Source organism: Hyperolius riggenbachi, chromosome 5 (assembly GCF_040937935.1).
Source record: "Hyperolius riggenbachi isolate aHypRig1 chromosome 5, aHypRig1.pri, whole genome shotgun sequence".
Classification (NCBI taxonomy): domain Eukaryota; kingdom Metazoa; phylum Chordata; class Amphibia; order Anura; family Hyperoliidae; genus Hyperolius; species Hyperolius riggenbachi.
The window spans coordinates 321,277,130-321,291,661 of NC_090650.1; the positions used below are offsets into that span (position 1 = coordinate 321,277,130).

At 43.0% G+C, this 14,532-nt stretch overlaps 1 protein-coding gene across 4 annotated transcripts in view; it reads left to right on the forward strand.

The window, feature by feature from the left end:
* The window catches only part of CABLES1 (Cdk5 and Abl enzyme substrate 1), a 152,131-nt gene that overhangs the window by 106,613 nt on the left and 30,986 nt on the right, over positions 1-14,532 (forward strand). For all 4 annotated transcript variants that reach the window (XM_068237255.1, XM_068237257.1, XM_068237254.1 and 1 more), the window contains 2 exons: positions 327-419; positions 3,557-3,634. In XM_068237255.1, coding sequence (XP_068093356.1) covers positions 327-419; positions 3,557-3,634 — 171 coding nt within the window. The remainder of the gene's footprint in view (positions 1-326; positions 420-3,556; positions 3,635-14,532) is intronic.

The window sequence follows — 14,532 nt, forward strand, 5'->3', positions numbered from 1 at the left end:
CCTATCTAGAGATCAGGAATTCCCAGAGATGCCCTTCACTATTAATAGCGGCTGTGATGATGTCATGGCACTTTATTTTGCAACAACTTTAGAAATCTGTCTGCATGTTAGTGTGCCCATCAAATGAGAGGAAAACACTTAGCTATGAGGAAATCTGACAGTGCAGGGGAAAGACCGTGCTGTGTCCCGTACAGTTCACACAGTGCAATTCAGCTGTCTGTGAAAAGTGGGTAGACTGCAATAACTTGTCTGATCTTTCCTTCCTGTCTTTGTGTGGAGATGCCATGAAAACACTCACTTGAGGCTCTAATTGCTTTATTTTTCAGATGTCGAACTCTCTCCGGTTCACCCAGACCAAAGAACTTCAAGAAGGTTCATTTTATTAAGAGTATGAGGCAACACGACACGAAGAGCGGCAGGTAACACAACCAATAAGCACTTCCTCTCTCTGGACGAGAAGATAGAAAGCTCTCTTCACTTTCATTTATTTCTTCACTTTATTATTTCTCTGTCTGAGCTAACTTATAAAGATGACAACATTATCTCCACAATTAAGCCAAACCTGACAGATGTGATGGGGAGTAAAAGAAAGGCAAATTCATATTTTATTAGTATTAGGGCCAGTTCACACATAAGGTAAGCTTTACATTAGTCTTTCAGACGCTAGTATGCAGATGACCGCATCATACACGGATGCACTTTCTCATTTGTATGACAGCCCATCATACACATACAGTGGGATGCGAAAGTTTAGGCAGCCTTGTTAATGGTCATGATTTTCCTGTATAAATCGTTGGTTGTTACGATAAAAAATGTCAGTTAAATATATCATATAGGAGACGCACACAGTGATATTTGAGAAGTGAAATGAAGTGTATTGGATTTACAGAAAGCGCGCAATAATTGTTTAAATAAAATTGGGCAGTTGCCTAAATTTGGGCACGGTTGTTATTTTATTGATTCCAAAACTTTTGGAACTAATTATTGGAACTTAAATTGGCTTGGTAAGCTCAGTGACCCCTGACCTACATACACAGGTGAATCCAATTATGAGAAAGAGTATTTAAAGGGAACCAGAGACAAAGCACACTTGTGTATTTTACCATATATATCAGTAAGAACATTAGACACTTACCATGCTCTCTGTTTCATCCTCCCTGCTAAAAGTGTCTGTAATCATCTGTGATAAGAATCCCGGACTGAGCATTCACTCTGGCTTTGCAGTGAATAATTATAGCTGAGTCATTATAGCAGAGCCACAAGGGGCAGGCTTGGGCTTGAAAAGACACCAGAAAACACAGACTCAGCTATAATCTTTCCGTAGCAAAGTCAGACTGAGCTCAGTCGGGGATTCTTATCAGAGGTGATCACAGTCAGATTAAACAGAGAACAATGAAGCAAAGAGCAGATTAGGTGTTTACTATCATGTTCCCACTGATTTATAAGGTAAAATACAAGAGGGTGCTTCATTTCTGGTTCTCTTTAAGGGGGTCAGTTGTAAGTTTCCCTCCTCTTTTAATTTTCTCTGAAGAGTAGCAACATGGGGGTCTCAAAACAACTCAAATGACCTGAAGACAAAGATTGTTCACCATTATGGTTTAGAGGAAGGATACAAAAAGCTGTCTGAGATTTCAGCTGTCTGCTTCCACAGTTAGGAACATATTGAGGTAATGGAAGACCACAGGCTCAGTTCAAGTTAAGGCTTGAAGTGGTAGACCAAGAAAAATCTCGGATAGACAGAAGAGCTGAATGGTGAGAACAGTCAGTCAACCCACAGACTAGCGCCAAAGACCTACAACATCATCTTGTTGTAGATGGAGTCACTGTGCATTGTTCAACCATTTGGCGCACTTTACACAAGGAGATGCTGTATGCAAGAATGATGCAAAGAGAGACTTTTTTTTTCTCCGCCCACAGCACAAACCGAGACGCTTGAGGTATTGTAAAGCACATTTGGACAAACCGGCTTCATTTTGGAATAAGGAGCTGTGGACTGATGAAACTAAAATGTAGTTATTTGGGCATAACAAGGGGCCTTATGCATGGAGGAAAAAGAACACAGCATTCCAAGAAAAACACCTGCTACCTACAGTAAAATATGGTGGTGGTTTTCTCATGCTATGGGGCTGTGTGGCCAGTGCAGGGACTGGGAAACTTGTCAAAGTTGAGAGACGCATGGATTCCACTTAGTATCAGCAGATTTTGGAGACCAATATCCAGGAATTAGTGACAAAGCTGAAGCTGCGCCGGGGCTGGATCTTTCAACAGTACAACTACCCTAAACACTGCTCAAAATCCACTAAGGCATTCATGCAGAGGAACAAGTACAACGTTCCTGAATGGCCATCTCAGTCCCTAGATTTGAATATAATTGAAAATCTGTGGTGTGAGTTAAAGAAAGCTGTTTATGCTGGGAAGCCATCAAACCTGAATGAACTAGAGATGTTTTGTAAAGAGGAATGGTCCAAAATACCTTCAACCAGAATCCAGACTCTCATTGGAACCTACAGGAAGCGTTTAGAGGCTTTCATTTTTGCAAAAGGAGGATCTACTAAATATTAATATCATTTCTTTTTTGTGGTGCCCAAATTTATGCACCTGCCTATTTTTGTTTAAAAAATTATTGCACGCTTTCTGTAAATCCAATAAATTTCATTTCACTTCTCAAATATCACGGTGTGTCTCCTATATGATATATTTAACTGACATTTTTTATCATAAGAAACAACGATTTATACAGGAAAATCATGGCTATTAACAAGGTTGCCCAAACTTTCGCATCCCACTGTATGTACTCTGTCATTTGTATGACAGCCCATCATACACAGATGTACTCTCTCATTTCTATGACAGCTTATCCTAATGTCATAATTTTTAGATTATCAGACACATTACATCAATCTCATGTATGCGGAGCAGTTGTATTCAGTGCAGGGGATTTGGCGCAGCCGGCGCCACCACAGGCCGTAATAGGAATTACAGCTATACCGGCGCACACTGAGTAACTTCGGCGCCGTCAGAAGACGGAGCAGTAGTTACATTTTAAAACACTATAATTCGGCCTCCAACTATATTATTATTATATCATTCCCCACTATCCATGTGGACCTAGAGAGGAATAGTAATGTCGCTGGGAACTTGTGCAACAGCAGGATAAGCCATACTAGCTGTGTCCTGCGACCAAGTCTCCCGGCGCAGATTACATATGCACGCCATGTATGTATAAATCGTTTTAATTACTGCCTTAGCTTGCACTTACAAAAGGGTATTCACGTACAATTATTAAATATATATATATACATATAATCGAAAATGATCACATGGAGCTCCACTCTTGTGTAATATAAGGGGACTTGACAATAAACTGATGCACATGGCGATTGTCCAGCAATGCCTATGCCTAAAGCCAGTGCTGTTTTTATGCCAAAAACAGTCCCTCAAAAGAAATTTGCATACAGACCAGAATTCTTTGCATCTCACTGTATCATCTGCCATGCACAGTTATTGAATGTTCTGCCTGTGGTACACTGACAGTGCTGTTTCATCTCTGTTACAGAATAGTCCTGATAAGTGGAAGAAGATCATTCTGTAGCATATTTTCAGTGCTGCCATATCGAGACTGCGCTCATGTAGGGTAAGTACATTACAGCAGCTGTTACTCAATGAGAAGTACAGTAAAGACCAGTATGGGGAACTTGAGTTTACTACAAACATACAGGAATTTTAGGAGAATTGACAAGAAAGAGATTCCGTGCAGGAGTACAAGTTTGAAGAATACAGGATCATTTCACATCTCCTTTAGAAAACTGCTCTCCATAGTCTGCTGACTAGCTCACAAGTAAAATTGGTATAATATCACAATTGTGTTTTTATGAAATCCACAGCAGTTTCTGTTTCAAGGGAACCTAAAAAAAGGGTTTCACTTACCTGGGGCTTCTACCAGCCCCTGCAGCCGCCCTGTACCTGCTCTGCCAGTCCCCTGCAGTGACCAAGTTTCATTTCGATATCCGCAACAGAGCCAATTGCCAGCCACCATGAGATTTTCTCATACTGGGCATGTGCAGGAAGCTCCCAGAGGCGGGCGTGTGATCGAGGACGCACACGGCCAGGGCTGTGCAGGTGCAGTGGCCAGCGACTGGCTCTGTGCAGGAAACGAAACGTGGTCACTGCGGGGGACCGGAGGATCGTTCTGTGAAGGTGCGGACACAGGGCAGCTGCATGGGGCTGGTAGAAGCCCCAGGTAAGTGAAACGTTTTTTTTTTTTTTTTTTTAAGTTCACTTTAGGTTCCACTTTTTCTCCTACGTTTTATCTCCTAGGTGATATTTTCACATTATAAATAAAATGCCTTTTAATCCACTACCAGCAAGCAAGAAAATGCTCAGAATGATTTTGACAGTACTTTTTCACCTACTTTTTGGTACTTTTTCAATTGCAGAGTGCAAAGGTTAAATTAAACAGAGGATAAAAAAATGCATCTCCTGGGAGAAAACTTAAAGCGGAACTGAAGGATCTTTTTTTAATACAATGTGATAATATGGGTATGTACCTTTAACGATGACATACCTCTGTGCGCCCTATGGAGCTCTTTGTGTGTTCTCTCCATCCCGAGATTCTGCCGGTAAACAGCATCGATTTATAAGTCGATGCTAAAATCAGGCAGACGAGTCAGTGTTCCTCTCCCTGCTAAATGGTTTACTTCCCCTCAGGCCAGGTACCCGCCCTTTCTCCGCCCCACTCCACGCTCGTTCCTTCAGCGCAGCGTAAGCGCTGATATGACGCATGAACGAGGAGGAGACAGGCCTGATAGGCCTCTGTACATTCCTTCCTTCTGATCCCCCAGCGTTAGGCTGTAAATCCACCCTCCCTCCGTTGTGCATCCCTTCCTTCTGATCCCCCAGCGTTAGGCTGTAAATCCCCCCTCCCTCCACTGATCTCCCCCCTATTGTGGGCAGTGTCCCTGGCAGCGCTGTAAATAGGGCAGGGGGTGTTTTACTCACGGAGGCTCTTTCCAGCGATGAACGAGTATTCTTCTCTGCATGCAGCTCTGGGCTATTGTATACAGTCAGCCGCATGTACTGTTTACAATAGCCCAGAGCTGCATGCAGAGAAGAATACTCAGTCATCGCTGGAAAGAGCCTCGGTGAGTAAATCACCCCCTGCCCTATTCACAGCGCTGCCAGGGACACTGCCCACAATAGGGGGAGATCAGTGGAGGGAGGGGGGATTTACAGCCTAACGCTGGGGGATCAGAAGTAATGCACAGCAGAGGGACGGGGGATTTACAGCCTAACGCTGGCTGAGGGATCAGAGGGAATGCAGAGTGGAGGGAGGGTGGATGTATTGCCTAACTCTGGGGAATCAGAAGGAATGAATGTACAGTGAAGGGAGGGGGGGTTTACAGCCTAACGCTGGGGAACAGGAGGAGGAAGAAGGGATGCACCGTGGAGGGAGGGTGTATCAGCTGCTACAAATCTCCCTGGCTGCGTTCACGAGCCTGGCTCGTCCATACCACTTTCAGCAACTGTTAGCTGGACGAGCCAGGCTCCTTCTCACCGCTAGGGAGGTTATTACAAACAGTACAATTGTACTCGCAATGGTAGCTGGGCTCTTGATTGAGAGTGCACGAGAGGACAAGTTACGCATGTGCAGTGCTGTAATCCTCTCGTGCACGCTACCACAAAAAAAAAAAATACATACTAATGAGGAGCAGTAACCCGGAAGTTATCAGGCACTGCGGCCATCTTGGCTGAAACCAGGAAATTAATAAAAATTACAAAATACAGTGATTGCAGCAGCGGGGAGCGGCAAAAATCATACAGACAGATAGAGTTTATAATTTAGAATCTACTGGTATGTTTATTTATTTATTTTCTATATTGCAGTTCCGCTTTAAAGGGATACTGTAGGGGGGTCGGGGGAAAATGAGTTGAAGTTACCCGGGGCTTCTAATGGTCCCCCACAGACATCCTGTGCCTGCACAGCCACTCCCAAATGCTCTGCCCCCGCCTCTGGTTCACTTCTGGAATTTCAGACTTTAAAGTCTGAAAACCACTGCGCCTGCGTTGCCTTGTCCTCACTCCCGCTGATGGCACCAGGAGCGTACTGCACAGGCCCAGTATGGTCTGTGCCTGCGCCGTGCGCGCCTGGTGACATCAGGAGAAGCAAGGACACGGCAATGCAGGCGCAGTGGTTTTCAGACTTTAAAGTCTGAAATTCCAGAAGTGAACAGGAGGCGGGTCCGGAGCATCGGTGAGTGGCTGCACGGGCACATGATGTCTGTGCGGGACCATTAGAAGCCCCGGGTAACTTCAACTCATTTTCCCCCGACCCCTCTACAGTATCCCTTTAAGAGAAAAAGTGAATGAAATCGGGCCCTATGTGCGTTGCGTAACACCAGCACTGCAACGCGGTCATAATACATTGCACACTCTATTCTTTATATCATGCATGTTAATTTTCATAGCATGCAGAATGCTGTAGTACCGTGTGAGTTGACTCTCAGGTTATTGAGAAACGCACTGTAGAAGGGGTGTTTGGATAACACATTCCGTTACAATGTAGGGATGTGAACATGCATCAGGGCAATCACATGCATAAAGCAGCGCGCAAGGACACAAATAGTATAAATTGAGCTGGGGGTTGCTGTCATTTGTGCAGGCTGCAATCTTCTCATAGAGATTCAGTTTGTGCCTTCCTCCAGTTTGAATAGCAGAATGATGTAATCTAAGAAACTGCAGCAGCTCCACCCACAGAACTTGAAAGGAATGCCTTCCACTCTGTGGTCACAGTTTTAAGATCAGATTTTTAGCAAACGAGAAGTAATTTTGTCCCCACAAAAGTTACATCTTAGCACACTGATTACTTATATAGTACTTTAGTAGTCATTTTACATGAGCTTTAAGGCTGTCCTCAAACAGTCTGTAACTGGGCGGCCTCCCTTTGACTATGGGGTTGCTATATGAGATGAGACCAGTCCTGAGAGGTCGATCAGCTTCCCACTAGTGGAATGAACTGAGGGTGGTCTGATCAAGCTACAGCAGCTGCCCACCCTCTGCCTACTACTAGATTTACTTTATAACTTTACTTATAATTTACAGATTTTGCAGTATGGTCATTTAAATAAACTTATGCTGGGAATACACGTTACATTTTGCACATTCGATTCGGCGCACGATCTATTAGCCATTCGATTTTCTGCTCGATTCTCTTATCTTCCACTCGTTTTTCTTATCTTTTTTCCATTCACTTCTATGAGAAATCGAGTGGAAAAGAATTGAGCGGAACATCGGACATGTCGGAATTCTATCATCGAAGGCATCTATCGGAACGATTCTTAGCAAAAGACGTACCGTGTATTCCCAGCATTAGTGCTAGTTTGTCCTCCCTTTAGCAAAGAAAGAAGCAGGTAATATTGGCACACCAAGTTCAAACACTGAATAATACCTGATAAACAATGATTAAGAACAAATAAACAGAAACCGACACGGTTCTAAAGTACATACAAAGCTACAATACAGTGTTGCATATTACTCTGGATTGATTTGTGTTTTATCACTTCTTACCTATTTTCTTATTATAGCTCTTTCCTTGACTTTGTAGAGTAGAGTTAGGGCCCGTTTCCACTATCGCGAATCCGCATGCCTTGTCCGCATAGCCAATACAAGTGGATGGCCCTGTTTCCACTTGTCGGTAATCCTGAGCGTTTTTCTGTGCGGGAGAAATGTGCATGGCAGAGCCGTCGGAATTCGCATCCCGCACACCGCTATGCGAATCGCCACTAATGTATTTAATAGGGAAATCTCATGTGGTTTTGGTATGCGTATTTTACCGCGATTTCGCATAGAAAGTATTGTTAAATCACACAGGCAGTGACATGGTTAAAATCGCATCACTACTAACCTATGCGAAATCGCATGCGAAATCGCGGTAAAATACGCATGCGGAATCGCAACCGCATGTGATTTCGTCAGTGGGGGATCAGCTGCGATTCGGCACCGCACAAGTGGAAATGGCCCTGAGGCAGGGGTCACACTTGGGAAAATCTGCAGCATTTTGCTGCAGTTCAAAATTGCACGTAATGATTGTCTATTGGGCTGCTGCATTTCAGGAGGCACCTGTGACTTTGCATAGCTTTAAAAAAAAAAAAATTCTGCACAGTGCATGCGGTTTCCCATTGTAATCTATGGCTACTGTAAAACAAAATCAAAACAAAACCATGATCTAAAATGCACAATCGTGCGGCAGATCGCTTGTGGGTAGTCGTCTGTGGTTCCCGCAAACACAAGTGTGATCCCTCCCTTACTGGCATGTAGGTCAGGCTCATTAAAGTATACAATTTTTTTGTCAGAGGAAATTGAGGTTTATAACTTTAATTAGTTTTTTTTTGTATTTCTTTTACAACTGTTTGTAGTGTCTTATTGACATATATAATATTAGAACAGATCAGGATTCTCTAAGGTACAATGCACCAGATATCTCAAGATAAACATGTTAAGTCCACAGTTCAGCAAGGTAAGCTGTGGTGATGAATCAGAATTGTAACTTTTTCCAGTGTTAGAGGAGCAATAAGCACAACCATAGAAATAATAATAAAAAAGCCAGAGATGTTTTCCTTGGTTTGCAGAGGGTCTGTGTAGAACCTATTTGATTAGCTCTCTCTTAAAGAATGCATGAGGCAAATTATAAACAAAATCCGATTTACTTAGGGCACAGGTGTTGGAACTCCAGGCCTGGAGGGCCAGATCCATGCCAGTGTTTAGGATGGACTGAGAAAGAGAGGAATGTGTTTTACCTGATGGACCACACCTTTCCTGATTCAGACCCATCAATTAATTTGAGCTGTGTCTAAAATGTGCAAGGACCTCAGCCCTCAAAGGACCGGTTTGACATCCCTGACTTAGGGGAAGATTTTTTACCAACTAATGTTTTTCCTGGATTTTCAGAGAAAGCAAACTTTTGTGTATGGTACCTCTAAAAGATACTAAAATGTATTCGATCAAATGGAATAATCGATCAGGTTTTTCTAACTGGGGACAGAAAACTAAAAACTTGTACTATGTATGGGCACCTTTAGATTGGCTCTTTGGTCAGGAGTCCAGGCCCTGCCACTTCCTGTACTGCAGACTTTCCCCTCCTCTGGGGAACCCCACTAAACTGCATGAAACGTATGATCAGCATACTTTTTTTTTTTTTAAGACATGAGACAGATTTGATTTATAAAAAAAAAAATAGAACTTGCTGAGATCAAGTGGAGTTAGGGCCCATTCACACTTGAGCGGGAATCACGCGATTCCCGCTCACGGCAAACCGTTAGCGGTTCTGCAAGAACCGCTACACAATGTAGCGAGTGGCAGTGTTCTCACTGCCGCGGTTGCGGTTAGCGATAACCGCAACCGCGCTGCATTCATCGGTTTGCCGGCGACGAGCGTTACACGATTTGCGATCGTGATTAGCGTGCATAGCACGCTAATCGCGGTCGCTCCATAACCGTCTCAGTGTCCAGTAATTTTTCCGCGCTAATCACGGAAAAATCACTCCCGCAAGCGCCGGCAATCTGCGATTTTAAGTGTGAACGGGCCCTAAGAGGGTAGATCCGATCGATATTACGATTGTAATATTGTCTATTGATTTGGAAAAGCTATTATTTTCCAGATCATCTGGGGCAGAGTGGGGAGAGGGGTCAATCAAAACTGTATCATTAGTGGGCACCTTTAGGGTTACAGTTTGGGGAATGGACACTATGCGGTTGGGCTCTAGTTGAGCAGTCCGTACTGCTCAATGGAGGGGAACGGAGAGCAGCATACCAGTATCATCCTGCTGTGGGTAAGTAAGAAGATAATGGGCTTGTTGTTCACCCATTGTTTAGCGATCCTTCATGGGACAGCTATACATTACTATACATTACTGAGATGGCACAGGATGATTGTGTCAGCTGAGGATTATCTAGTGTGTGTACGAGGCTTAAGGTGGACCTGAACTCTTGCACAGTACAAAAGGAAAACATATAGAAATGCACCCCGCATGTAGTCCGAGAGTTTAGCCTGCCTGATTCCCCCTCATTTGTGTTAAATCACAAGTTGTAATTTCACCCCTCAGCTGTGTCATGAGAAATCTATTCCTTTTCTCAAACTGATCATCAGGGGGCTCTGTGTGGCTGATATTGTGGTGAAACCTCTCCCACAGTGTGATGTCAGTGCCTCACAGCACTGAGGTACTGACATCACACTGTGGTAGCATTGTTGCATTGTGGGAAATAACAACTGTTGACAACTGCCAAAAAAGCAAGCAGCATCTCCTTCCAGTGACATCACCTGCCAGCAGTAAAAATGTCACCATGTGATAAATGTCAGAATGTAAATCAGGGAGAGGAAATATTTTAAAATGGGCAAACACTGACTAAATCATTTATACATAATTATTGTGTTCCTCTTTAAGTCCAGGCAATTATTGTAAAAAAAAGTGCAGCCAAGTGAAAGATCTGTCTGGGAGAGAAAGAGAGAGTGTAAAGCCTGGCATTTACAATATGGGCTTTGAGGTTAGCATGTGCCTGTGCAGACTTAAGGCTCATATACACATCAGACCATAGTCTTTGGAAAATGAAAGATCACAGACCAATTTTACCCCCTTCCATGTAGTATGAGAGCCATACCTACACAGTCTATTCTATTGAGCTGAACTCCCCATCAGATAAAAATCTTTGCAAGATGCTGCACACAAAGATGCTGTAGACATTCAAAAGATCAGTATCTGCAAAAGATCTGTTCCTGCAAAAGATCCGTTTCTGCAAAATGCATTCATAGTCTATGATATCTGCAGATCATCATACACACCTTGTTTAACAGACATTCATCTGCAGATCAGATCCACCAGGATGGATTTTCAGATCTGCAGATGATTGTCAGATCTGCAGATGAATGTCAGTTAAACAAGGTGTGTATGAGGATATGCAGATATCATAGACTATGAATGCAATTTGCAGGAACGGATCTTTGGCAGGAACAAATCTTTTGCAGATACTGATCTTTTGTGTCTGTACAGCATCTGTGTGTGCAGCATCTGGCAAAGATTTTTTTTTTCTGATGGGGAGTTCAGCTCCATAGAAAAGACTGTGAAGGTATGGCTCTCATACTACACGGAAGGGGGGTAAAATTGGTCTGATGTGTGTATGTGGCCTTATTTACCTTTCTGTGCCATAACTGAGGATTTGGATGATGTTAATGGGCTGCAATCCTGTCCAAGGCTGATTTAGGAGCTGCAGTCCCTTTCTGCCCTACTTCCGGAGTTAATGTTTCAAATGGGAAACAAGCTTTAAGAGCTTGGATACAGTAGCCATTGCAGTCTACAATAGGCAAAAAACGACTGTTAATGAAATATCCTGAAGACCTGCTGTGACTTTCTACTAGTATGTATTTTTAGCAGCTTTATGTGGGTTGCAAAAAACGATATCTGACTCAATAGCTTGTCAATTTTCCTTGATAAACAAACTATCTCTGACTCACAGATAGTCAGAACGCAGTTGCAGAATTAACAATGTAAGGTTACCACGACAACCAGGAGATATTCACATCCTGTGCACAGGAAAATCATGTAAATTTTCTTGGCTTTGTCAAAGAGGATGTGCTATCAACTTGCTGTCTTAAAGGAGAATTTCGCAAAGTGTCATTGGACTAGGAATTAAAAAGGAATAACCGTTGTAATATACACCTAGTCTTTTTTTACTATTATGTAATGAGCAGCTAAACCTTTGTAATCTGAATAAATGCATGGTGTGCATATGATTCTGATTATCTATCAGGGCTTCCCAACCCTGTCCTCAAGTACCACCAACATTGCATGTTTTGTGGAAATCCACAGAGGTAGTTAATCAATGCACCGCTGAGACACTAATTACCTCACCTGTGAATATTTGTGTTTTTTCTGCAAAACAAGTACTGTGGTGGTACTTGAGGACAAGGTTGGGAGGCCCTGCTCTATATGGTAAGGAGGCATGGAAAATTTTGCTTTATAGGGACAAAGAGGGAGGACAGGCAGGGTAGGGTTCTCCTCGTTTAAGCCTTGTACTCTATACGGGCAAAAAGGGAGGAGGACAGGCAGTGCAGGGTTTTTCACATGTAGGCCTTGTACTCCATACAGGTAAAGTGGGAGGAAGACAGGCAGTCCAGGGTTCACCTCATGCAGGCCTTGTATTTCATACAGGTAAAGGAGGAGGAGAGGACAGACAGTGCAGGGTTCACCTCATGTAGGCCTTGTACTCTATATGGGCAAAGAGGGTGGAGGGCAGGCAGTGCAGGGTTCTCCTCATGTAGGCCTTGTTCTCTATATGAGCAAAGAGGGAGGAGGGCGGGCAGCGGAGCATTCTTCTCATTTAGGCCTTGTACTCCATACGGGCATAGAGGGAGGAGTGCAGGCAGTTGAGGTTTCTTCTCATTTAGGCCTTGTACACAGGGTTCTGTACTATCACCATTACTCTTTGCAGTCTACATGCTCCCACTGGGCAAAATAATCCAGAACTATGGCCTAGGATACCATTGTTATGCAGATGACACACAACTGTATCTGTCCTTCAAGCCTGGCACCCAAGACCCATCAGCATCCATAAATGCGTGTCTAGTGGATTTACAAAATTGGATGAACACCAGCTGGCTGAGGCTGAACTCTGACAAAACAGAGGTGTTGGTGGTAGGTGGTCCACACATGATGGATAAAGTTCAAAACGCTCACCACCTCAAACTAGCAATTGGGGGAGATACTGTACAGTATAAAGACTCTGTGCGAAACCTTGGGGTGATCCTGGATGGGAATCTAAAACTCAAACAGCAGATATCAGCTGTCGTCAAGTCTTCCTTCTTCCATCTAAGAAATATAGTGAAAATCAAACACCTTATCCCAGCTGAAGACCTACCTGCCCTGGTTAATGCATTTGTATCCTCCCGCCTAGACTACTGCAACGCCCTGTTCATCGGATCTACAGAAAAGGTTCTGCGCCCCTTACAGCTAGTACAGAATGCTGCAGCCAGACTCCTAGCCAATGCCCCCCGCAGCTCACACATCACCCCAGTACTGCAAACTCTTCACTGGTTGCCAGTAAAATGGAGAATCAATTTTAAGATCTGCCTGCTGACATTCAAGGCTCTACACCACATGGGACCCAAATACATAGCGGATCTATTGGAACTTTATGCCCCTCCACGCACCCTCCGCTCTGCCAACAAGACGAAGCTGATTATTCCCAGGATACACTTAACATTTGGTGCTCGGGCCTTTTCCTACGCAGCCCCTACTCTATGGAACTCACTTCCACAATCGGTACGAGAGGCTCCCTCTCTGGACAGCTTTAAAAAAAGGCTAAAAACTCACCTCTTTTCCCTAGCCTTTGAGACTGCATAATGCAGGGTCACAGCGCTTTGAGTCCCCAGGGAGAAAAGCGCTATATAAATGTTATTGTTATTGTTACTCCATACGGGCAAAGAGGGAGGAGGGCGGGCAGTGGAGGTTTCTTCTCATTTAGGCCTTGTACTCCATACAGGGAAAGAGGGGGGACAGGCAGTGCAGGGTTTCTCTTCAAGTGTGACTGGCTACAGGTGTTTTTTTATTCTCTTATCAGACAAGGTGGTGTTTTGTTTTTTTTTATTCTCACTTGTTAACATCTCCATTAAGTGACTAGTGTAATGTTTACTCCCTGTCCTCTCTCTTGTTCTTTTTAGCATGCTGTAGCAAAATTATCTGCTTTGTTCAGTTAACTAAATATTTAATCTCCTTAATAAATTATTCATAATTGTTTACTGAATGTTCTAACTTTAAAGGTGTCCATACACTCATTGATTTTCTTATTCGATTCCTTGCAGATTTGATTATTCTGCTGAAAACAGATTCTCCAAAATGTCAATTGATTTTTTTTTAAACGATTTTGATAAAAAAAACGATCAAAAGTATCAATCCGACAGGATAGAAAATGTAAAACAATCTGGGGTGGGGCAAGAGCATTGGCAAATCCATGGCCTATAGCTTTGCGCTGCATCAAACATTGCAGCTCTGCATTTGGATCGATTTTTTTTAATAGTTTCTCTGCTGGAACCTATTGGAAAAAATGTGCAGTGTATGATAGGAATCGATATTTCTGAAAGGAATGGATTATTTGTAATATTGGGTGGAAATCTATAAGTGTATGGCCAGCTTAAAGTGTACCTGAGGCGACATGTGACATGATGAAATAAACATGTTTATTAATATGTTTAGTACTGTACAAATTCAGGCAGTTTACTTGTTTTATTTTGCTGCCTGAAAGAGTAAATTTTTAAGGCTGGAACTACTTTTGTCAAGTCAGGAATATATAGTAAAAATCACTGAAAACAAAGCAAATTATAGCCATAAAAGTTTTCCTGTCAGAATATATTTTTCAGAATATATTTTTCTATATATTTCTGAGAGCAGAGGGAGAGAGAAAAGGGTCAATATAGTTCATGGTTTTACATTTAGGGACACTTAATAGACTGCTACTGAGCAGAGACAACAAAACATTTAATCTACTTTCT